At 34.1% G+C, this 23,552-nt stretch overlaps 5 protein-coding genes across 5 annotated transcripts; 2 read left to right on the top strand and 3 right to left on the bottom strand.

Moving 5' to 3' along the window:
* Positions 1-33: 33 nt before the first annotated feature.
* Positions 34-2,132, bottom strand: LOC131842465 (uncharacterized). Its single transcript, XM_059190992.1, has 3 exons — positions 1,371-2,132; positions 300-530; positions 34-219 (listed from the first exon to the last, which is right to left on the bottom strand). The coding sequence occupies exons 1-3, from the start codon at positions 2,130-2,132 to the stop codon at positions 34-36; spliced, it is 1,179 nt and encodes a 392-aa protein (XP_059046975.1).
* A 3,268-nt stretch (positions 2,133-5,400) lies between these two features.
* Positions 5,401-8,318, top strand: LOC131842120 (uncharacterized). Its single transcript, XM_059190640.1, has 3 exons — positions 5,401-6,165; positions 7,244-7,474; positions 8,133-8,318. Exons 1-3 carry the CDS (start codon positions 5,404-5,406, stop codon positions 8,316-8,318), a joined length of 1,179 nt encoding a protein of 392 aa, XP_059046623.1. The 5' UTR covers positions 5,401-5,403.
* A 3,244-nt stretch (positions 8,319-11,562) lies between these two features.
* LOC131842060 (uncharacterized) lies at positions 11,563-14,923 on the top strand. The gene is made up of 3 exons (XM_059190498.1): positions 11,563-12,436; positions 13,530-13,760; positions 14,678-14,923. The coding sequence occupies exons 1-3, from the start codon at positions 11,675-11,677 to the stop codon at positions 14,861-14,863; spliced, it is 1,179 nt and encodes a 392-aa protein (XP_059046481.1). The 5' UTR covers positions 11,563-11,674; the 3' UTR covers positions 14,864-14,923.
* Positions 14,924-16,282: 1,359 nt separating this feature from the next.
* Positions 16,283-18,932, bottom strand: LOC131842068 (uncharacterized). Its single transcript, XM_059190546.1, has 3 exons — positions 18,177-18,932; positions 17,484-17,714; positions 16,283-16,471 (listed from the first exon to the last, which is right to left on the bottom strand). Exons 1-3 carry the CDS (start codon positions 18,930-18,932, stop codon positions 16,283-16,285), a joined length of 1,176 nt encoding a protein of 391 aa, XP_059046529.1.
* A 1,318-nt stretch (positions 18,933-20,250) lies between these two features.
* LOC131842067 (uncharacterized kinase-like protein D1044.1) lies at positions 20,251-22,422 on the bottom strand. Its single transcript, XM_059190530.1, has 3 exons — positions 21,667-22,422; positions 21,147-21,377; positions 20,251-20,439 (listed from the first exon to the last, which is right to left on the bottom strand). Exons 1-3 carry the CDS (start codon positions 22,420-22,422, stop codon positions 20,251-20,253), a joined length of 1,176 nt encoding a protein of 391 aa, XP_059046513.1.
* Between the last annotated feature and the right edge of the window lie 1,130 nt (positions 22,423-23,552).

Genomic DNA, 23,552 nt, shown 5'->3' with positions numbered 1-23,552 from the left:
CTTTACTACAATTTTTTTATTTTCACTTATCTATTATGTAATTATACCATATCTGATGTAATCATTGACTATACCATTAATTCTCTCGGCGTAATACGGGCTGACCTTTATGTCTACCATGGAGTTGATGTCACCATCTCCTATAGAAGGAGCGTTCTCTGTTTCTACAGTAATAATTGGAAGGAAGAATATACCAATCAGCAGGCCGCTTGGTAAGATCTAGGGAAAGAAAAGAAAGATTAGGTAACAAAAATATATACCTTTTTAGAATTTTTCTCTCTCCATGTCTCTACACTTACCTCTTTAATGTCGAGATCAAATTCGTCCTCCGTATATATCTGGCGAGGGTCTAGACCCATATTTCTGAGCGCGCTGCACAATTCTCGGTAGTAATGGTCGACCAGGTCCCAGAAATGTCGCCGGCGGAAGTTCTCATCTGATCCGGTGAAGATGAAGTACATCAAGTCGATGAGTGGTGCTCCGGACTGTATTGTTTGGTAATCCACTGGTATTACTTCGACAGTGCCATCCTGAAAGATAATTATGCAGGTTAAAAAAAATTATATTACGTCATACTATTAGTATGGGGATAAATTTCTATTAATATGGGGATAAATTAGCATTAGCTAATCGCCATCAACAGGAAATTTATCCCTATACGCTAGACCTTAAGTGGTCTCGCACAGTGTGGTTTCAGAGGAGCTTCCTCCCGCATACACTTAGATCGTGGAATGAACTACCTGCCGAGGTTCTCTCACTAAACTACAGCATAGGGTTTTTCAAGATGTGTACATTAAGGTTTCTTAAGAGTCGGCGAAGCGCACGTAACACCCCTGGTGTCTAAGACCTCTATAGACTATGGTAACCATTTACCATCAGATGGGCCGTATACTTGTTTGCCACCGTAGTAGTAATAAAAATTACTGCGAAACTGTTACGTACCGCCCGGAGAAGCAGCATCACCTACCAGGCCCATTTGTATTTTCAAACCATTCAGAAACCCATTGAAATCATCATCATTATGAGCCCACTGCATTCCACTGCTGGACATAGGTCTCTAACAAGGCACGCTCTTCAGCCCTTCTCGACCAGTCTACCCGCAACCCTACATATGTCGTCGCTCCACCTAGCTGCGTATGGCAATTGCGAGTGTAGGATACTACGTTTGCCAGTTGCCATTGAAATGTACACACATAATTTCATCCAAATTGGTGCTACTTGTTTATCATTTTCAGGTGAGAAACACATGGACAGAAAAATTATACATATTGAGATTAAAAAGCGAAATTAATTGAGTCTTTTGTTTCTAACTTATATATAAAAAAAAAATTTAACCGTTACAAAATTTAAAGTATTAAACGCAACTTTACCTCATTCTGCCTGTGCATTAAATTGCTTGGCCGGTAGTCTCCGTGGCACAAAGTTGGCCGGCGACTCGTTAAATAAAATTTCACCATCTTTTCCACGCTCACATTGGTTTCCAAATAATTCTTCAGTTTCTCTTTGTTATTTTCCGATACTGCAGCTACTGCGAAGTTTGAATACCTTTCCAAGCCTTGTTCAATAAACACAGTGAAAGCTTTTTCTTGAAATTTCATATTGTCGAGAACGTTTTTAAATTCCTCGGGATACTGTTCTGCATATGCTATAGATAATGCGTGGAATCTAGCTAAAGTTTCCACTGATTTAGCACCATATTCCCAATCAATGGACTTGAAACGGTCGTATGTAGTAAAACCTTTGGCTGCTAAATTTTCTAGCACAATTGTCTCTTCATAGAGAGTCGGATTACATCCGTAGAACTTGGCTGCACGCAGTCTTTCTTCGGTAGGAACATTATGATTGTTCTGTATCAATTCATATTTCGTTAACAGTTCTTGGTATGCGTATCGCTCAATATCGTATAGAAGTATTGGCATCTGTGAACGCATTTTTTCACCAACGATACCAACTTTGGCGAATAGTTCCACATCTTCATTATCAGGTACGGATATAGTTACAATGAAGAGCACTGATGTGTAGTTAGCACCGCCTGTAGATATTGGTTTCACGATTGTTTTAGCATCTTTATAATTTCTCTCTTTAATAATATCGTCGAGAAGTTTTTGTAAAATTTCTTCAGGAGTTGACATCTTAATTTTGCAATATACGTGGTAAGTGTCAAAGATATAATAATATACTAACGTAAATACGATAAAAACGATATTTCATTTTATAAAGAAGTGTTATTTAATTTGATAACGATATCTATTGTATTTAAATCTCTGACAAAAACCAGAAATGTTTTATCTATAAAACTTCATTGCTATATTTGGTCGTAATGTAGGAAACATCGGTGTAGGTAATAATATGTAGATTAATATGTTTTGTTATTTTGCTTTTGTAATGATTCATGTAATTCATTGTTATAAATTAGACAATATTTAGCTTGTCTTACAACCCTTAATTAATTGCAAGTATTAAATTTAGGTATCTAGGTAATTGTATACCATAAATACAATAAGTATTATTATCGAGAAATAGAATTAGAAATAATCTTTATTCAAATAAACTTAATACACTTTCGAATAGTCATATTTTTTTATTCTACCACTCATTCGCAGACTTATCACAAGAAGAATGATCAAGAAACTTGTGTGTTGCTCTTATGAATAAACGATTTGTTTTTAAATAAATAATTACACAATAACAAGTAAAAGGCATGCGATAATGAACATAGAAACATAAAACTACGCACTCATTCTTAGATATTAAAGAAGTTTTTGGACTACTCTAATGCTGTTAGCCGCAGCTGGCCTTTACAGCTTCACCGGATATATAGATAGATAGGGGGCGAGTGCAGATGGCACTCCAAACCTGCGGAAGGACTTATGGAGCGGCTGAAAGCCAACTTCCACCTGACGGATACGACTTTAGTTTGAGGGCACCGCTAGGGGTTCCAACCTCGGCTCAGGCCGTCGTAATTTCGATACCCGTTTGAATTAGTCGGGTGATCGATCGGAGATCTTAAAGAAGTATGTGACTACACTTCCATAATAGGTAATGTTAGATTAAGCCGCTATTTTTGTATTGTTGTGTAGAATACATTTTCCTGTTGCTATTCAATTGATGTTTATCTAAATCGCACGTATATAATTTTTTTATCGCATTATCATCGTGATCGATCAAATGTATGTAAAATTCCTTTTTAGGTGCTTTATTACGTACATAATAAAATACCAAATATGGAAATAGTGTGATGTTTGATACAAACATACTCAGAATAATGTCTGTCTCTCTCATCTGTGATACAGTCGTGAAATTATATTCTAGGAAATATATTTAAATACAGATATAAAAATATTTAAACACTGGTCCATGTGAACCAAACAATAGCATATTTCGGTGTGAATTTTTTTTCTTTAATTTACTTTTTCGGGGTAGATTTTTCGAAAATACAGAAACAAATATTTTATAGAGATTATATATTATGTGAAGACGTTTTTGTTTTCAGATAAAAAAAACTTACATCATCATCATAATCTCAGCCCGGAAGACGTCCACTGCTGAACAAAGGCCTCGCCCAAAGATCTCCTTACCAACTGCATAAAAATTAAATTATGGTGTTTTTGTCTTTTGTTGCTTTATCTCGATGGTGTTATATGACTTAAATCACAGGATTCTTGTGTATATGTATTTACTACATGATCATGACTTGGGTTAGGTTTAAAATACTAACACAAAATTAAATTTTCGTTGACAATAATCAAAACGTCCGATGTCTTCCTACAACGTTTTACTTTTAATTATTGTTTTATTTTTTTAGAAATAATAACCTTTGGACTCGATAAAACCGTAAATATCCAGTACAGTACAGTGTAGAAATACGAAATTCATCATTAATCAGCAATTTATAGTTCTAAAAACACAAATATATCGATAATGTATTTATAAACAAGTTAGTAACATAAGGTTACAATTAATGTTGATAAATAAACATCCTACATAGTGACTCAATTTTATTTTTTTATATTTAATATGGTGTGTTGTATGGTGTAACTTTGCAAATAAACACTTAGATTATGAAATGAACTACCTGCCGAGGTTTTCTCACGAGACTGCATGGAGTTTTTCAAGAAAGGCATATTAAGGTTTCTTAAGAGTCGGTGACGCGTGGTACTCCTGGTGTCTCAGACGTTCATAGGCTTACGGTAACCATTTATCATCAGATGGACCGTATGCTTGTTTGCCACCGTCGTGGTATAAAAGAAATGTTTTTTTATACTCAAATTTAAAAAACCTTTACTGGCTTATGGGTCGAAATACAAAACTGTCTATTGACAATAAACTACTGATTTATAAGTCCATTCTAAAACCTGTATGGACATACGGCTTACAACTTTGGGGAAGTGCGTCAAAGTCAAATATCAACATCATTCAAAGGGCCCAAAATATTATACTGAGAACAGTATCGGGTGTACCTTGGTACATCACCAACAACGAAATTCACAAGGAACTTGGCGTACTGACAGTAAAGGAGGAGATCCTCAATTGTAAAGAAAAATATAAAAAGCGACTATGTGATCACCCAAATCAACTGGCTGCTCAATTACTACAAATGCTTTACCCCAAGCGACTAAAAAGAAGCGACATTGTGTAATGTTTGCAGTATGCTTAAGGAGTAGATTCTCCCGCTAAGGTGGACACTCCATTCTTAGATCCCACACCCAAAAAATCTGCTCATAGTTCCGGGACTGATTGCAGATAAGAAAAGAGAAAAAAAAATAATATTCAAATTTGAGTGTGGAATATAAACACATTATTGTGTCTTAGACGTCTGCATACTCCTTTATTTCATCAATAATTTTCTATTACGATGTTCTTTTCCACTTGGAATGTTAAGGTAAGCTTTGTATAAAGTTGTCGGCTAACCTTTATTTATGACTCCTGAAAATATTTATGCAGCAAAATTATACGTATATATTGTATATGATGGACAATGCGGAAACAAAAACGTCGGAGAGGGCAGATTGTCATAACGATTAATACTAGATACCATAATGACTAGTGGTTAAAAGTTTATGGTCTAATGCCAACAGTGAGATCATTTGTTCGACTATCATCACGCAGCGTTTGAAAACTATTGTGGTTGACTGATGAATTCTCTTGGATGGACTAAAGAAATTATCTTCATCACATAACCTTTCAATGGGGCCTATTACCATAACGCAACAAAGATAATTGGGCCATCAACAACAAAAAATATATCGCGTCGCGACTGACGATAGGTAAATGTAGAAGCAAAGATAATTTGATAACTCATTATCTGCTATAAACTTATAAAAAGTCGTTGTTTTACGTTTCTGTGTCAGTGTGTAAGAAGTTCGATAACTGTTAGTCGTGTAGAACGTAATAACAAGTACGATGTCGAGCCCCGAGGAAATATTACGAAAATCTCTGGACGATATTCTTAAAGACAAAAATTATAAAGATCCAAAAATAAGTATAAAACCAATATCTACCGGTGGTGCCAATTACACGTCAGTGCTATTTCTTATAACAGTCTCAGAGCCCGACAATGAAGACCTGAAACTGTTTGCCAAAGTTGGTATCGTTGGTGAAAAAATGCGCTCCCAAATGCCGACAAACTTCTACGATATCGAACGTTTCGCATATGAAGATTTACTGAAGAAGTACGAAAAAATACAAGATGACCGCCAAGTGCCCGCCACTGAAAGGCTACGTATACCCAAGTTTTACGGTTATAATGCTAAACTTTATGAAGAAACCATTGTCCTTGAAGATCTATCAGCGCAAGGTTTCACTACGTACGATAGACTAAAGTCAATAGATTGGGACTACGCATCAAAATCAGTGGAGGCTTTAGCGAAGTTCCATGCTCTGTCTATAGCTTATAAGGAGGAGTATCCAGAAGAATATGAGAAGTATCTAGACACAATGAAATTTCAAGAAGAAGCATTCATTGCATTCATGGACTCAACGTTTGATAAGCTAAAGGAGACAGCCTTGAGTGTAACTTTGGAAGTCAATAAAAGTAAATTGAAAAAATATTTGGACGAGAATGTCAACGCGAAGACCATGGTACAGTTTTATTTGACAGACCGCCGAAAGATTCTCTGTCATGGTGATTATAGACCGAGCAACTTAATGCATAGAGTGAATGAGGTATGTAAAGTATCAGAATACCTTGAAAATTAATGACTTCAGAAGTATTTAGGCAAGATTAGTCTAGTATTATTTAGTCCTATCGTTCATTTAGAGGGAGGCAGGGACTAGATGGCTTCTGTCCTATTTTAGTTTTCTCTTTTTTGGTAGTGGTTTCTTCTTTTTTGAGTAGTATAAGTAAAGTCTGAACTACCTGTTCAGACTTTACTTATACTACTCAAACGTCAACAACAACACTAGAGGCTTCGTTTTATCTCTTTGTTACGTTACATTTTATTCAAATATTTGAAACTTACAAAACGATTACTTGAATGACGAGCGTGCATGGCAATAGTTGTTCATTCACGGGATTTTCATTTAATGTTAGACATAGACACCTATATATATACATTGTAAATAAACTGGGTTTTCAAGAAAAAGAATAAAATATTCAATTGAGTTTTTTGCCAGTTCTTCTCAATTGGATCTAGGATCTATATACTGAACTGGACGGTAGGGAAAAAATTAAAAATATATTGTAAAAATTTTACGTTCATAAACGGTTAATAGGATAGGAATGTAGGACATGAATAAAAGATTTTTGAATTTGAATTTGAAAATAAGATTTATCATGTGTTTAAATATCTTTTAAGTACTTACAATTTAATTTATTTTGTTTTATGTTCATAGTTACTAAGTTATCTACTATTTAGTAACCATGAACATAAAACAAAATTCTACAAAACAATTAATCTTTATTCTCGTTTCAATTTATTGTTCCTATAAAGTGAATGTAAGATTCATTAGATATACTATTTGTTTCCAATAACAATACGTGATGTCCATTGTGCTCATAGTGTCTGTACTGCTCGCTCGTTTACCAATACAATCATTACATAGTATAAAACAAAGTCGCTGGCGCTGTCTGTCCCTATGCTTAAATCTTTAAAACTACGCAACGGATTTTGAAGAGGATTTTTTAATAGATAGAGTGATTCAAGAGGAAGATTTATATATATAATACATGTACACCCGTGCGAAGCCGGGGCGAGTAACATACAAAAATTGTATTTAATGCACCAAATTAAATATTTTCCAGAATGGTGAACTGGAAGTGATACCTGTAGACTTCCAAACTATACAAGGCACTACCCCGCTAATAGACTTGTTCTACTATATCTTCGCGGGATCAGATGAGAACTTCCGCCGGCGACATTTCTGGGATCTGGTCGACCATTACTACCGGGAGTTGTGCAGCGCACTTGAAAATGTGGGTCTAGACCCTCGCAAGGTGTACCCGGAGGACGAGTTCGATCGGGAGGTTAAAGAGGTTTGTAGCTTTAATAATATATTTCTCAGATTATTCAGATCCCTCAATCAATCAATCCATCAATGCATCAATCAATCACTCAATCCCTTGATTTTGCTGAATATAGTAAATTTAACAGAAAATGTACTACTATGTCGGGTTTGATCATTTCATCATTCATTGGTTCATAGTATATACTTCCGATGGTCGCGGGTTCGATTCCGCGAACATTGCAAACCTTTGTATTCAAGTAGTATAATTATTTGTACCAGTTTGGGTTTTTTTTCGGTCAACTCTTAATACTGTTGGCTGCAGCTGGCCTTTACAGCTTCACCGGACGTTAGGGGGCGAGTGCGGATGGCACCGAAACCCGCAGAAGGACTTATGGAGCGGCTGAAGACCAACTCCTGCCTGACGGATACGACTTTAGTCTGAGGGCACCACTAGGGGTTCGAACCTCGGCTCAGGCCGTCGTAATATCGATCCCTTTTGAATTCGACGAGGGCTCGATCGGAGGGGTCCGGGTTGGGTGTTCTCTATTAATAATATGTATTTATTAAAAAAAAATGCATCTATATATTTATATCAGTTGTCTAGTACCGACAAGCTCTGCTTAGTTTGGGGCTAGATGGCGTTGTGTGAATTTTCCTGCGATATTATTATTAATCTTATATTTCAGTTTCTACCATATGGACTTCTTATTGGAATATTCACCCTTCCCATCATCACGGTGGACACTGAGGATGCACCTTCCATGGACGGCGAAAACGACATGTCCAGTTTTTTTAACATGAAAACCAGCTCGTTATTTCCGGAAAGGTTAAATGGTATAATCAACGATTACATCAGATGGGGTGTTATATAATTAAGGCAATAAAATTATTCTCTATGGCCATACCTTGACATAGTATAAGTTCCTTATTGCAGGCCTGCCTTATGGCAGGGGATGTCGAACATTAAAATGGCCAATATACGATCTTTGCGTTGCAACAATTGACCATTCATTTTCAAAGTAAAATTCAATTATCTTCACTCGCTATTCTGTTGTTAACTTATCCATGATAAAAATTTCCAGGGATTATATTTTTTAATTCGAAAAGAGAAAAAGAAATATATTAATAGAAAAAAAGTTATTTCATTTTCAAAATGTAAAGTGACTTCTGAGCCACCCTGTATTATCTACATTACGGTGAATTAAATTAAATTTATTTTATTTATCTACATGAAAATGGGTGCATATTACGAATAATGAAGGTATTTTATTTTGTTATTCCACATTTCGTGCCTTTACCGGTGTAAATTACAACAATATACTTGTTTGTTGGAGGAATCTTGCTATGTTTAATTTGTTATAATAATGAAATAAAAAATGGTTAGAATTTATTGTACACTGAATTTAATAGTGACGCCACGGAATGTTCGAGAAGAAGTGAAAAATGTATATAAAGACAAAACAACAACGATGTTCCATACGTGACGTTACAAATTTGAATTTTTTTTTTAAATGTATTATATAGCTATTTCTATCGCAAACAATATTTGTAAATGTCTAATTACCAAAATTATTATAATAATTAGATAAATGATTAAGTTATTTACTAATACAGCCCGTAGATAAATATTCTAATACTTATTATACCAAATTTAGTTATAAATAAAATATATTACTGTTTAAATAAATTGTATGAATACTTTATTGAATAATAACATTAATTTAATATTAAAATATTTGTTTTGACATAATTTCCTAATTTCCGGATCCTTGTATAAACCATGACTATCTATTTCATTCACTCAAGCAATTCCAATTACAAATTTTCCCGCCGACGAATGTCAGCTGTGAGTGAATCAAGCACCGGCTTGCTTACTGAAGCAGAGGGCGCTTGGTAATATAATAGAATAAAAAATCAATTGAAAATAAGAACTGGAATAAAAAGAACGCTCCATATTTAAAATAAGAAAATTATTTATTTAATTAATATAAATAATTGTTGTTATTAAAATATACACTCTAGAGTGCGTGGCTACTAAACTGTACTACACATCAGGACGTTGCTGAGCAAAGGTGAGTAAGTTTGGTGTTACATTACTTCTTTTGAGCTGTTCGGAGTATGGAGGACGTCCTTCCAGGTCGAAATCGTATTTCTCGTGCCTTTTTCATTAATTATTTTCTTTTCTAAAAAACCTCTCTCCATTTTTATTTATTCTATATACGGATTCTTAATCCAAAACAGTTTGTTCTGTAACAAATAGGTCCGATATTAATAATTATTTCTCGCGCACTCTTAATTTTCTTTTAGATCTACTATACGAAATTCAAAAGTTATAGGCAGTTAAAAATTGCCTATATTTGCGATGTGGGATCGTTACCATAATCATCACTGCAACAGACTGTCATCACTTCCTGTAATGACAGTATGTTGCAATATTTATAGAGTTCTGTTGTTTTTTATAAACAACGATAAATATACGTTATCTTATATATAAATACATGTATTATATTAATGGATATATTATCACCACTTAGGTACATATATAATACTAGTAACACCGAACTAGCCAAGGTCGTAAAGTATTTTGATATTATCAGTCATTAGCTTTTTGTGAACCGTACTTTAAAAATAATGACTATTTCAAGTATTGTTTTTTGTTACTTTATCGTTTCGTCTAGAGATATTTATAGATATTTTTGCTAATTGTCAACATTTTTTATTGCATTTTTTTAGACAGACTGTAAAATCTTTGCGCGTCTCAGTGGCACCTATTTCAGCCACTAATGCTTTTTTGAATAATAATAGAAATAATCTTTATTCAGCTCTCTTGCTCAGTTGTCGTCTGGCAATATTTCCGGCAGCGCGAGTGGCAGGGGAAGCGGCTGAATGTAAACGTACAATAAAAACACGCTGCCACTCGCGCTGCCAGTCCTTTGACTCGCGCACGAAAAATCGACAATCGAGGGAGCGCCGGGCAGCGCGAGTGGCAGCGCCAATGGCATGGGAAGTGTTTCCACTCGTGTTTACACTCTCGCGCTGCTCTCTTCCCTGCCCACTCGGGCTGAGTGTAAATTGGGCAAAATAAACTCATTACAAACACTTTTGAATAGTCATATTTTTATTCTACCACTCATTCGAAACCCATATCTTTATCTCATTACAAGAAGAATGAGTAAGAAACTTGTGTGTTATTTTGAATAGATGTTTATCAGACTTCATTTCTTTTGCCTGGATACCTCAGTCACATGTACTGCAGCTGCCGAGCAGTTTGTTTTGTAAACTGTTTCGGTTGTAGACAGTGAAATAGGGACAATATAAGAGGGATGACATTGATGACAACAGTGATGACTTGATGATAACAGTGATGACTTGATGACATATGATGTCTGTAGTGCTGTTCATGTATATATGTAGCTAATGAGTCGTCCATGTCATTCAATTGCATAAAATAACATATAATAAATAACAAATATGTATATACTATACTATATATATACTAGCTGTCCCGGCAAAGGTTGTTTTGCCTTAAAATAAAAAAAAAATATTTAGGGGTGGACTACCCCTAACATTTAGGGGGATGAAAAATAGATGTTGGCCGATTCTCAGACGCTCACAAATTATCATGAGAATCGGTCAAGCCGTTTCGGTGGAGTATGGGAACGAAAACTGTGACACGAGAATTTTATATATAAGATATATATTTTTACCTTGGACAATTAACACAGAGCCTTCTAGTACCACGGCAAGCAGAGCTTATGTTATGGGTACTTACTAGACAACTGGCTTGTAAATACATACATAATATACATAGAAAATATCCAGACCGATACAAACAATCATACTCATTTGCACCGTGCGAGGATTCAAACCCGCGACCATCGGAAATAAAGCGGTGTGCTAAACCACTAGACCTTCGAGGCCGTCATTTGAACATTATCTCAAACAAGAATCGAATATAGAATTCGAGACAAAAAATGTAAAAAAAAGGTTATCATTCCGAAATAATAAATATATTTAGGAACTTTGACGATGACGAGTCTTTGGTTACATTTTAGTCTCGAATTTCATTACCAACTGTAGTTACCGGCAACACAACACGTTCTGACGGCTGGCGAACAAGTGGCGTAGATAATTTGATAAACCATTATCTGTGATTTATAAAAGACACTTTTGTATCGTTATTGTGTTAGTGTGTAAAACAGGATCGACTGTGAACATTATAAATACGATGTCGACGCCAGAACAAATTTTGCGTACATTGCTCGATGATATAGTTAAAGATAGAAATTATAGAGATCCCAAAATAGATATAAAACCTATATCTACCGGTGGTGCCAATTACACTTCAGTGCTGTTTGCCATAACGGTCTCTGAACCTGGGAATGAAGACCTACAGCTATTTGCCAAAGTTGGTACAGTTGGTGAGAAAATAAGGTCGGAAATGCCTTTAAACTTTTTCGATATTGAACGTCATGCCTATGAAGATTTACTGAAGAAGTATGAAAAAATACAAGAGGACCACAAAGTGCCTATCTCTGAGAGACTACGTATACCTAAGTTTTATGGTCATAATGCAAATCTTTTTGAAGAAACCATTGTTCTTGAAGATCTAGCAGTGCAAGGTTTCACTACTTATGATAGACTAAAGTCAGTAGACTGGGACTATGCATCAAAATCTGTGCAGGCTTTGGCGAGGTTCCATGCTCTGTCGATAGCCTACAGTGAAGAAAATCCAGAAGAATACAACAAGCTTCTAGAAATTATGAAATTTGACAAAGATACATTTGTAACAGTTATGGAAGCAACTTTCGGAAAGTTAAAAGCTACAGCTTTAAATGGTACATGGGAAAATAATAAAGAGAAATTAGAGAAATATCTAGACAACAATGTAACGTCGCAAACGCTGATAAAATTTTATTTATCCAATCCTCGTAACATTTTGTGTCATGGAGATTATAGGGCGAGCAACTTAATGCATAGACTGAATGAGGTACGTTAAATGAAACTTAGGTATACTGTTAGAATGTAATCGTAATTTAACGGATGAAAAGTTAATCAAAATTTAGAGGTAACTACAGCTTATATGCATGAACAGAATCGTTAACGTCATATAATACATCATGACACACGATTACTTCTCACGCATTGTAATTCCTCTCGACTAAATTATTACGCGTCCGTATCATATAGTTAACTTATATTTGTTCGTGATATTAATACGAATACTATAGCATAGTATATGTATTTTAATAGTAACTGACCCGGAAAAGGTTGTCTTGCTATATAAATGTCTATATAGCGATACTCTTATTGCTTAGGGCTGTACAACAGCCTACTGATTTTCAGACACAGACTACTAAATATACACCAACAATTTCATAAAATTGGTCAAACGGTATCGGAGTTTGATAACAAATGTGACATTGACAATTGAATTCCACATATTAACACTGAGCGGTTCGCGTCGTCCTTTCTAATAGGCAAAGCCAAAGAATGGAACACATTTCCAGCTTTCGTGTTCTCGGAGAAATACAACCCTGGATTCTTCAAGTCTGTTGTGAATAGATTTTTTCTGGGTAAGTGCGCTACATCTGAGGTCTTGTCATCATTTACCATCAGATGAGGTAAGACCAAGCGCAAACCCATTCATAATAATAAAAAAAAGACATCACATTTTTATATGTTTTTAAAGTTACGATTTCTTTTATCTTCTCTCGTAACTGTACTGCGTCACTATCTTATCTATTATATAAGAAATCTCCGTCTAAACTCTATTTTGTTTGAATTTAGTCGAATTAACAGATTCGAAGAAACAAATAAACAGATTCACTCTATATTTGGCGACCTCGGTGGTCTAGCGGTTTAGATCACCGCTTTACTTCTAATGGTCGCGGGTTAGATTCCTCATATATTTAAGAGTATGATTGTTTGTATGGGTCTGGGTGTAGTCTATGTATATTATGTATGAATTTACAAAGAAATAGCTATTTATTTATATCAGTACCAGTCTGCTTATCGTGGCACTAGATGGCGCTGCGTTAATTGTTCAGGGTTATTTATTTATTTATTATTACTTTTTCCAGGATGGCACGTTAGAAGTAATACCTGTAGACTACCAAACATTACGGGCTTCTTCTCCGCTGATAGATCTGATGTCGTTCATATTCATGGGCTCTGATGAGAACTTCCGCCGGCGACATTTCTGGGATCTGATCGATCATTATTACCGTGAGTTGTGCAGCGCGCTCCGAAATCTGAACCTGGACCCAAACAAGATCTACCCGGAGGACGAGTATGATTTAGATGTCAAAGAGGTTTGTAAATGCCCTATCAAAACTAGAAATAATCTTTCACTCATTCATAATTTAAGAGCGTCGCTCTTGTCGGTGGTGCTCTCCACGATCTTCCTTCATACTCTTTAAACGTCACGGCTCCAATTATGTCTTTTATCTATGGCTAATGTAGCTATGCCTTGGTCTTCCTCTCCCGCTCTTTCCTTCTATATTTCCCTCAATAATTCATTGTGCTGTATCAAATGGCTTTTACATTTTTCCTCGTCTATTTTCTGTAGTATTAAAATAAATAATTTTTATTCAAATAAATTTAATATAAACACTTCTAGTCATAGTAAAAATACTAAAGCTTTGGTAATTATTACTAAAGGGGTATTTAGAGCTTATTTACACGATATCAGGATAATATTTTCTTTTTTGTAATAAGTTATATTTTACAAAAAAACTATTTTATTGGGTCTATTTTAACTTTAATTAACTTACTGATTATGTCTTTCGAGACAATTGTTTCGACTTGTCGTCATCATGGTGAGGTACGACGCGTCCATTAGAATTCCCATTACAATATGAGTTTTTAATACAAACTTCTGTTAAGATTTATAAATTAACTTTGTTTTTTAAATAAAATATACTATATTTTATTTAAAAAATAAAGTTAATCTATAAATCCTCACAGAAGTCACATTTTGCCCAATAGAAGAGATAATCTTTATATAAATTGTCTTACATCATACTGCCTAGCAGTTTGCTCGACTGTGTTTTAGTTCAAAGGATAATATATGACTTAATCCTTTTCCCATTAGATTTTCACGTTTTTGTTGTCTACATTTAGATACACTTTGCTGCGTAAAAGTCTAAAGTGATCTAAGAACGTACGCCTAAAGGCTGCTATTGACATTATTTGCCAGTTTACTTATTTAATTTTTATTACTTTTCAGTTCCTTCCATTTGGACTGCTAGTGGGATTATTTTCTCTTCCCATTATCACTGTGGACGCGGAAGACGCACCTTCCCTGGGCGGGGAAAACGATTTCGCCACATTTTTGGAGGTGAAGACTGGCGCAGTGTATTCAGAGAGACTCAATGGTATCATTAATGATTTCATCAGATGGGGAATCATTTGATGTGGTGTTCAGATATTAATTCAAGTAGTATAACAATTAAGACATTTTTATTGATTTATTATACATATATATTTTTGTTGTCTTCATTGATGTTTAATTTTGTATTAGTTAATGAGAATCAATATATACTTAAATATTATTTTAATGTAAATTGTAATGTTGAAAATGTTATGACTAATTAAATGGCTGCATACAAATAATTGATTATACTTTTATTATTACGAGGTACTGACGTAGACGGCTCTGTAGAAAGTAAATATATAAATGTAAAACGTTAAAATTAAATAATTTATATATTATGTATACAACAAAAAATATTGGTCTTAATACGAATAACACTCGTAAAAACAAAATTTATGATAGACGTGTCATAGACCAAATATTTTTTTTTACCTGACAACAAAATGCAAGAACTTTGTTACATCAATTAATTTAGAAAGTATTTAGTGCTGTACTAATGATCTGAACTGTACTAGATGTTAGACCCTATAGGTAAATGAAACCCAAGGATAGTACTAGACATGTGTATATTCCGTAGTTAGAACATATTCCTCTCTCTTTCTCTCTCTTTACAAAACGTGCTATAACTTAAGACATAATGCAAAAATATCTTGCCACCGCGATGTAGAAATTATACATAAATGAGACAGCGACATCTAGTTTCATTTTCGGAACTATTATGTACTACAACTAAATATTAGATTAAACAAAAGAGTTTCAGGGAACTCATCGGTTTTGACACATTGCCTTTCATTTTATTTCAATCTATATACTTACTATATAATTGATTGTGATTATTAGATAATTGTTTGAAAGCAAATACTATAGTTGAAACATAATTGTGTAGGTTTCATAGACATTCCCTAATAAAGATTTAAAGAAGACTAATGTTTACATATAAAAACAAAGTTATAAAATCGTTACGACGCAAAAATATCTGTCTGTTTTTGAGTTTTTTTTATGGATGATAATGGGATGGTGTTCCCGCCTGCGCTAACGGTTTACGTTGGCGGGGCACCAGTGGAGGATGATAAGATGAGCATGAGGTCAAGTCAGTTAGCCCATCGTGACAAATTCACCAGGAATTTATCACGATAGTTTCCAGGGGGAACCGCGTGGAGGTCAACCTGATATGGTACATTGTTAGTAATGGAGTCATGAGTCCACATTACTAACAATCCCCTTCCCCCTCTGTTTTTGAGTTAAGGTTTCATAAAACGGCTGAATGGATTAGGATAAAATTTTCAAAGAATACGTTGTTAAATGTGGGTCAAACATGTAGGATAAATCTCAGTATATGACCAAATGAGTAAATTAGTATCTTTTATTTAAAATTTAAATACGCTACCTACTATTGTAAATTAAATTATCAATAATGATATTATTTTGTCAATACTTGATACAGATTTACAGGCATTCTTATTCAATGATGCCCCATCTGAAGAAGTCGTTGATGACGCCGTTCATCCTCTCTGGATATGATGACCCGGTTTTAGCTTTAGCCACTTTTTCCAAACTACTATCAGCTTGCATGGACGGAGCATCTTCTACCTCGACGGTGACGATAGGCAGGCTGAATATGGCAATGATGAGGCCGAATGGTAAGAACTAAAACGAAACAATGAAGATTTGATTAGTCTAATAAGTAAACCTAAGAAGGAAAGAGGGGGAGGGGAAGACCAAGGAATAGCTACATCAAACAAATTGAGGACAAAATGGGAGTCGTGTCGTATCAAGAATTAAAGAGCATGATAGAAGATCACGGAAAGTGGCAAGAGCTCCACCGACAAGAGCGTAGCTCTTAAATTATGAATGAAATTAATGAAGTAAACCTACCAATACTAAGGGAAAATAGGGAAATGATTGTTAGTAATGCAGACTAGTAGTCAATTTAAAAATGCAGTAAATAATAGGTAATCTCATTTTTATTAGTATCGCAAACGCTAAAGTTTGTGTTTATGGATGTTTGTTACTCTTTCATGTAAAAATTACAGAACGTATTTTGATGTAACTTTACAGTAATATAGCATACATGAGAATAACACATATGCTATATGTCATGCGAGTGAAACCACGGCCACAGCTAGTTAAAGATATAATTGTTACGATAGTCTAATTCATCTAACTTTATACTATATTACTTTATTAAAGATAAATTTATTAGCTGATAAATGTATTAGAGAGACTTCTCAACTGAGGCAGCTCGCCGAACTAGACACTGAATTTCGTATGTGATAGAAAATGTTCTAAACTAATAAATGGTTCTGAATTTACACAATGTGGTTATTTACCAAATTAATCTACTTTTTAGATACTTGTAGATCCAAAGATACAGGGTATATTACTGGTAATGGGATTAATAGATCCATAAAACTAACAAGCTCTATCTCCATCTTTTATGTAAGAGTAACCACAGACCTAATATTACTAATATTATAGATGCGAAAATTTGTGAGTATGGATGGATGTTTCTTACTCTTTCACGCAAAAACTACTGAACACATTTTGATGAAACTTTACAGTACTATAGATTATACATGAGAACAACACGTAGGCAATAAATTTCATGCTGGTGAAACCATGGGTACAGTTAGTTGTATATAAAAAAACAGTATTGTACCTCTTTTAAATCCAGTTCAAAGGCCCTTTTAGGATATATAACATCAGGATTAAGCTCCAGAGCGCGCAGGGCACTGTTCAGCTCTTGGTAATAGTGGTCAGTAAGGTCTTGGAAGTACTGCCTCCGAAACTTCTCATCAGATCCCGTGAAGATGAAATATAGCAAGTCGGATATGGGACATCCATATTGTAACGTTTGGAAATCTACAGGTATCACTTCAAGACTCCCATCCTGTAAAAGAAATGATTAACACTACTTAGATTAAATTATATTTGAGGGAAACTAATGTTATAAAGTTGACTAGGATATTTTCTGATCTATCTCTACAGACAAACGCGTCTATCATGTATTTTATCGAAATTAGTGTTATTTTGCTGAAGTTAATTTAATTACTTAATGGATTTATATGATTTTGTTTAATTCCATTACTGTTAGCATGTGTGAGACCACAAACGTTCAGTGTGGAAACTTGACCACCGCTATTGGAGGTATTACTATCTTTCTTTACTGGGCAAATCCGATCGTTATTAAGCCTACACCCATATTGTGACACATGTTTCGCCTCTGAAAGAGGCGTATTCAGATATTGTAACTAACTTGGAAGCCTAGTGTCGACTTTTCGACTGACATTATAATTATAAAGGAAATTGCATATTTTTTTATATCATACAAAGACTTAAGATCTGTACGTACCTCATTATATCTGTGCATTAAATTACTCGGTCTGTAGTCCCCGTGGCAGAGAACAGGTCGTTGAGGAGATTCACTAAGTTTGATTACAGCGTCTAGGGTCATTTCAGTTTTCAAATATCTCTCCAGTTTACTTTTATGTTTCTCTGATGTTACAGCTAATGCAGTCGCTGTGCGCTGTACAAACAGTTGACGGAGAACTCCTGTGAACATTTCCCTTTGAAATTTCAGATTGTCAGTAAATTGTTTAAATTCTTCTGGGTGCTTTTCTTTATACGCCATAGATAAAGCGTGATACTTTGCTAGTGTCTCTACAGCTTTGGCAGCGTACTCCCAATCTATAGACTTAAATCTGTCGTATGTGGTGAAACCTTTTTCAGTTAGATTTTCAAGGACTATGATTTCTTCGAATAATTTCGGATTGCATCCGTAATATTTGGGTATGACAAACCTTTTGCTACTTGGCAAATTTTGTGCAATTTCTATATCTTCATATTTCTTTAAAAGGTCCTCATAGGCTAATCTTTCTATGTCGAAGATACCTTCTGGTAATTGTGAGCGAATAGCTTCATTAACGTTGATAACTTTAGCGAACAGATTTAGGTCTTCTTTGTCAGATTCAGATACAATAATCGTGAATAGTGCTGAAGTATAATTTGCACCACCAGTGTTTATTGGATTGATAGCTATTTCAGGATTTCCGTAATCGTTCTCTTTGGCAATGTCCACTACCAATTTACGTAAACGTTCGGATGCCATATTATTTATCACACGATTGCTATCAGATATTTTATATTGGACTAACAAAAATTCATACACGTATACCTTTTTATAAGAAGCAGATAATATTTTATCAAATTTATCAATTTGCATTCACTTGAAGAATAATGTAGATTAGTGTTATTACTCATAGATTATTTTCATTTTTGCGGAGATGTTTACCGTTATAACAATATTTTATGATAATACTTTATGACATCTCTAGTATTTCGTTTGTTTCGTCATTTATGAGGATCATTTGTCTTGTCTCCTATCATTCCATTGATATATAATGAACTCTTCAAATCGGAATAAAGTTTATGAAGCTACTTTCAGAGATATCGATTTTGTTCGACCTTTAGTGGAAGACGAAATAATTGATTTAAATCATCCTATTTATTTAACAACATGATGCGCCTGAATAGAACTCGATTGGATATTGTACTTAAAATTCTGCATTGTAAGTACTTGTACAGAATACATATAACTACTGGAAACAAATGTTTGATCCGACTCCATCTGTGATATCATTAAGGTATTTGTTAACCTTCTAACTAATACAAACATACGTTAATTTAGGCTTTATTTTTGACGTATCTAAGATATATTTTTATGTGTTGATACAGTAATTATCTGTGAATATTTGAAATATATTAATACTGTGACATTTCTGCATTTTAAAAAGAAAGTTATCAACATTGAAAATTATCAATTGGTATGAATACATTGAAAACATTGATAATCTTCTATAATTGACTGACTTTATCACGACATAATGACATTAAAATGTACACAGTACGTGTATGAACAATTTTTTAGATAAGTGGATATTAAAAGAAATCAAAATCATGATTAAGGTCAAATAAATTGGATTCTATTAATATTACGTACCTACTTAAAACTACTAATAAAAACGCCCTTTCTGCCGATATAAATTTATGAAACAATGCGCTGGTGAATGTAGGTACTGTTCAAATATTTTCCCTATTTCTTACGACATTGATGGTTAATAATAATAGTTATTAGAATAATAATAATAATAACAACGCAGGGCAAATTCTTTAGCGCCATGTAGTCCCAAACTTGTGTTGTGTTATTGGGTAATAGACCACTGATATAAATAATTATACACTTTTTTTGTAAATATATATATAATATAGATAGGGAAGAGGCTAGTACAAACAAGATACTTATGAATAGAAATGTTTGTACCGATCCGAAGCCACCACCATCAGAAGTAAAGCAGTGAGCTAAACCACTAGACCGTCAAGGCCCATGTTTAATAAATCACACGTTAGTTTTTAATAAGCAATTTTTTCTATTCAATGATGCCCCATCTGATGAAATCATTAATGACACCGTTGATCCTTTCTGGATACAACGCGCCAGTCTTAGATCGTGTAAAGTTTTCAATGGCATTTCCCCCTTGAACCGACGGAGCATCTTCTTCCTCCACAGTGATAATGGGTAAACCAAAAATGGCCATGAATAGGCCGTGTGGTAAAAACTAAAACGAAAGCAATTGAATTAGTAATTAGAAGTTAGAGTGTCTATAAAGGGTTTGAGAGGAAGAGGATTGTTAGTAATGTTAACCATTGCTTTATCGTTACCATTGTAACTAATGCCATGTCGGTTTAGCCTCCAGTAGATTTCACCTGGAAACCATCAAAATAAATTCCTGGTGAATTTGTCACGATGGGTGACTAACCTGATCTCATATATATCTTATCATCCTCTACCTTGCTAGCGTAAACCGTTAGCGCTTTACTTTACTAGTGTTAGAATGGTGTGCATTCTATTATCATTTATTAAAAAAAAATATAAAAGTTTTTACTTAGGCTGATATTTTGAAATTACATATTTAGTTCTGAAATTATTACGTTTATTTAAAATAGTTGCGATGAATTTAAAAGTAAAAATGAAATCTTAAAGAAGTATTAATAAATTCTCATAGAAAATACAAAATATGGACAATACTAATATAAAAAAAACACTATTACAATTGATAAGCAAATAAAGATAAAGAATGTAACAATGAGCAATATCTTCCAGACATACTCAAGTTAAGGAGAGAAGCGAATATACATGTTAGACCAAGGTGTCGAATTATTTATAAAATGTATAAATATACATATATGTAAATGTATATATGTAAATATAAATGAAAATATGATGACGTTTGAAATTTGAGGAGCATGAGATATACGGTCATACCTTTTTTAAATCATGATCGAAGACACTCTTTGGATATACTACATCAGGATCAAGTTTTAGAAAACGTAGAGCATTGCACATTTCTTGGTAATAGTGTTTGGTAAGGTTTTCGTAGTGTTCCCGCCTGAAGTTCTCATCAGATCCCATTAGGACGAAGTAAATCAAGTCTGTTATTGGTGAATTACATTGCACATTTTGAAAATCTACAGGTATAATCTCAAGAGTGCCGTCCTGAAACAATAGTTTTTATATTAGTCTATATATTATAAATAAATAATATACCTTTACGATTGTTACTTCAGGGGGTAAGCAGGGCCATTGACAATTGTCGACATCATAGTGAGCAGAGTAATTGACTATTTCTCTGGTATATTTGAATTTAATTGGCAGGCGGCGAGCACGCCGACAAATTTTTGATGTCAAATTGGTTAGAATCATGGGTTGTGGACCTTCTGGGTGGAAATTAGGATATTAAACCATAACATGGATTTAAGTTCTATTATTTAAGATTCCTACATACCTCTTTATATCTGTGCAGTAAGTTACTCGGTCTGTAATCTCCGTGGCAGAGAACGGGTCGTTCTGAAGATTTACAAAGTTTGATTATTGATTCTAAATTTATATGAGTTTCCAGATATTCCTTCAGTTTATTTTTATGATTCTCTGTGATTACAGATAAAGTTGTCTCTATTCGTTGTTCATAGAACTGGTACATCATTCCCGTAAACAATTCTCTTTGAAATTCCATCTTTTCTACAAACTCCTTATACTCTTGTGGGTTCTCTTCGCTGAATGCTATTGATAAGGCATGAAATTTTGCCAAAGACTCCATGGCTTTTGCTGTATAGTCCCAGTCTATTGACTTAAATCTGTCGTACGTGGTATAACCTTTCGCACTTAGATCTTCAAGAATGACGGTTTCTTCAAATAGTTTTGTATTGCAACCGTAGTATTTAGACACGAGTAATCTCTTATCTGACGGCACATTGTGTGCGATTTCTATGTCTTCATATTTTTTTAAAAGTTCAACGTAGATCGATCTCTCAACATCGCAAATACCAGCTGGCAATTGTTTACGAATAGCCTCCTTCACAGCCAAAGTCTTGGCGAACAAACGAAGATCTTCCTTGCCAGACTCTGATATTGTGATATTGTACAACAATGATGAATAATTGGCACCACCAGATGATATTGGCTTTATAGCTATATTGGGATTTTCAAAATTGTTATCTTTAGCAATATCCTCTACCACTCCATATAAACTTTCTATTGCCATTTTGTCTTATTGGTACGTGGTAGTTATCAAATATTTTTTATTAGACTGACAGAAATTTCTGTACATTTTCCTTATTGTATTAAACAGATAATATTTTATCAAATTTATCAATGTGATTTGATTTACATTCACTTTATTGATATTTACTAGATTAGTGATGACCTACAGTTTTAGCATGTTGATTAAATACCAAAGGATTTTTTTACATGAAGCTATAATATTAGATTTAATTTATATTTGAGCCTAAATAAATTAGTGCTGGTTGGTAGTTTGTATTCATACGTTTCGACTTGTAAAATGTGAACTTACAAGGATTGTTTAAAAGAGCAACACACAAGTTTCTTGCTTATTCTTCTTGTGATGAGACAGCTTTCCGAATAAGCGGTAGATTTAAAAAAATGTTGACTATTCAAAAGTGCTTAAATTAAGTTTATTTGAATAAATGATTTTCTATTCTATTTTAGATAACGTATTTAATCTTAAATAGTTTTATTATATTCAAGTAGTATCTGTGATTTAAGGTACCGTACATAGTAATTAATGTAATTTCAAATTAACTGCTTTTCACTAAATGTATTTGAAAGGATATGTGCTATTTAAATTTAAAAAATCCTAATTATTTTTGTGTCTGTGCCGTGTCGAGTGCTGATGGCACTCGCCCCCTATCGTTCGGTGAAGCTGTAAAGGCCAGCTGCGGCCAACAGCATTAGAGTACTCCGAAAAAAAGACACAAACTGGAGGCAGAAATGGACGAAACACAAGAAACCACATATGGGATACTGGAATATGGGAGAGAGATGTACAAAACCATCTCTATCCTCTCTCCAAAGTAAAATTCCAAAATAAAATTAAAAATGTTGAGACCACTGTTAAGTCTATGAAGGTGGATAGACCATATGAATAGGGAAAAAATACTTAAATTGACAAAAGACATTAATAAACACATAAAACACATAATTCTTATGTTATTCGTATATTATGATAATAATATTAATACTAGATTTAAAGACAGACACTTGCTGTTTCTAAGTATTGTTTAGAAAAATCAATTTCTATTCTTGACGGCCTCGGTGGTCTAGCTGTTTAGCACACCGCCTTACTTCCGATGGTCGCGGGTTCGATTCCTCGCA

Source organism: Achroia grisella, unplaced genomic scaffold, assembly GCF_030625045.1.
Source record: "Achroia grisella isolate CSIRO2021 unplaced genomic scaffold, CSIRO_AGI_Agris_v1 utg1080, whole genome shotgun sequence".
Taxonomy (NCBI): domain Eukaryota; kingdom Metazoa; phylum Arthropoda; class Insecta; order Lepidoptera; family Pyralidae; genus Achroia; species Achroia grisella.
This window is presented reverse-complemented; position numbering and strand designations above follow the sequence as displayed.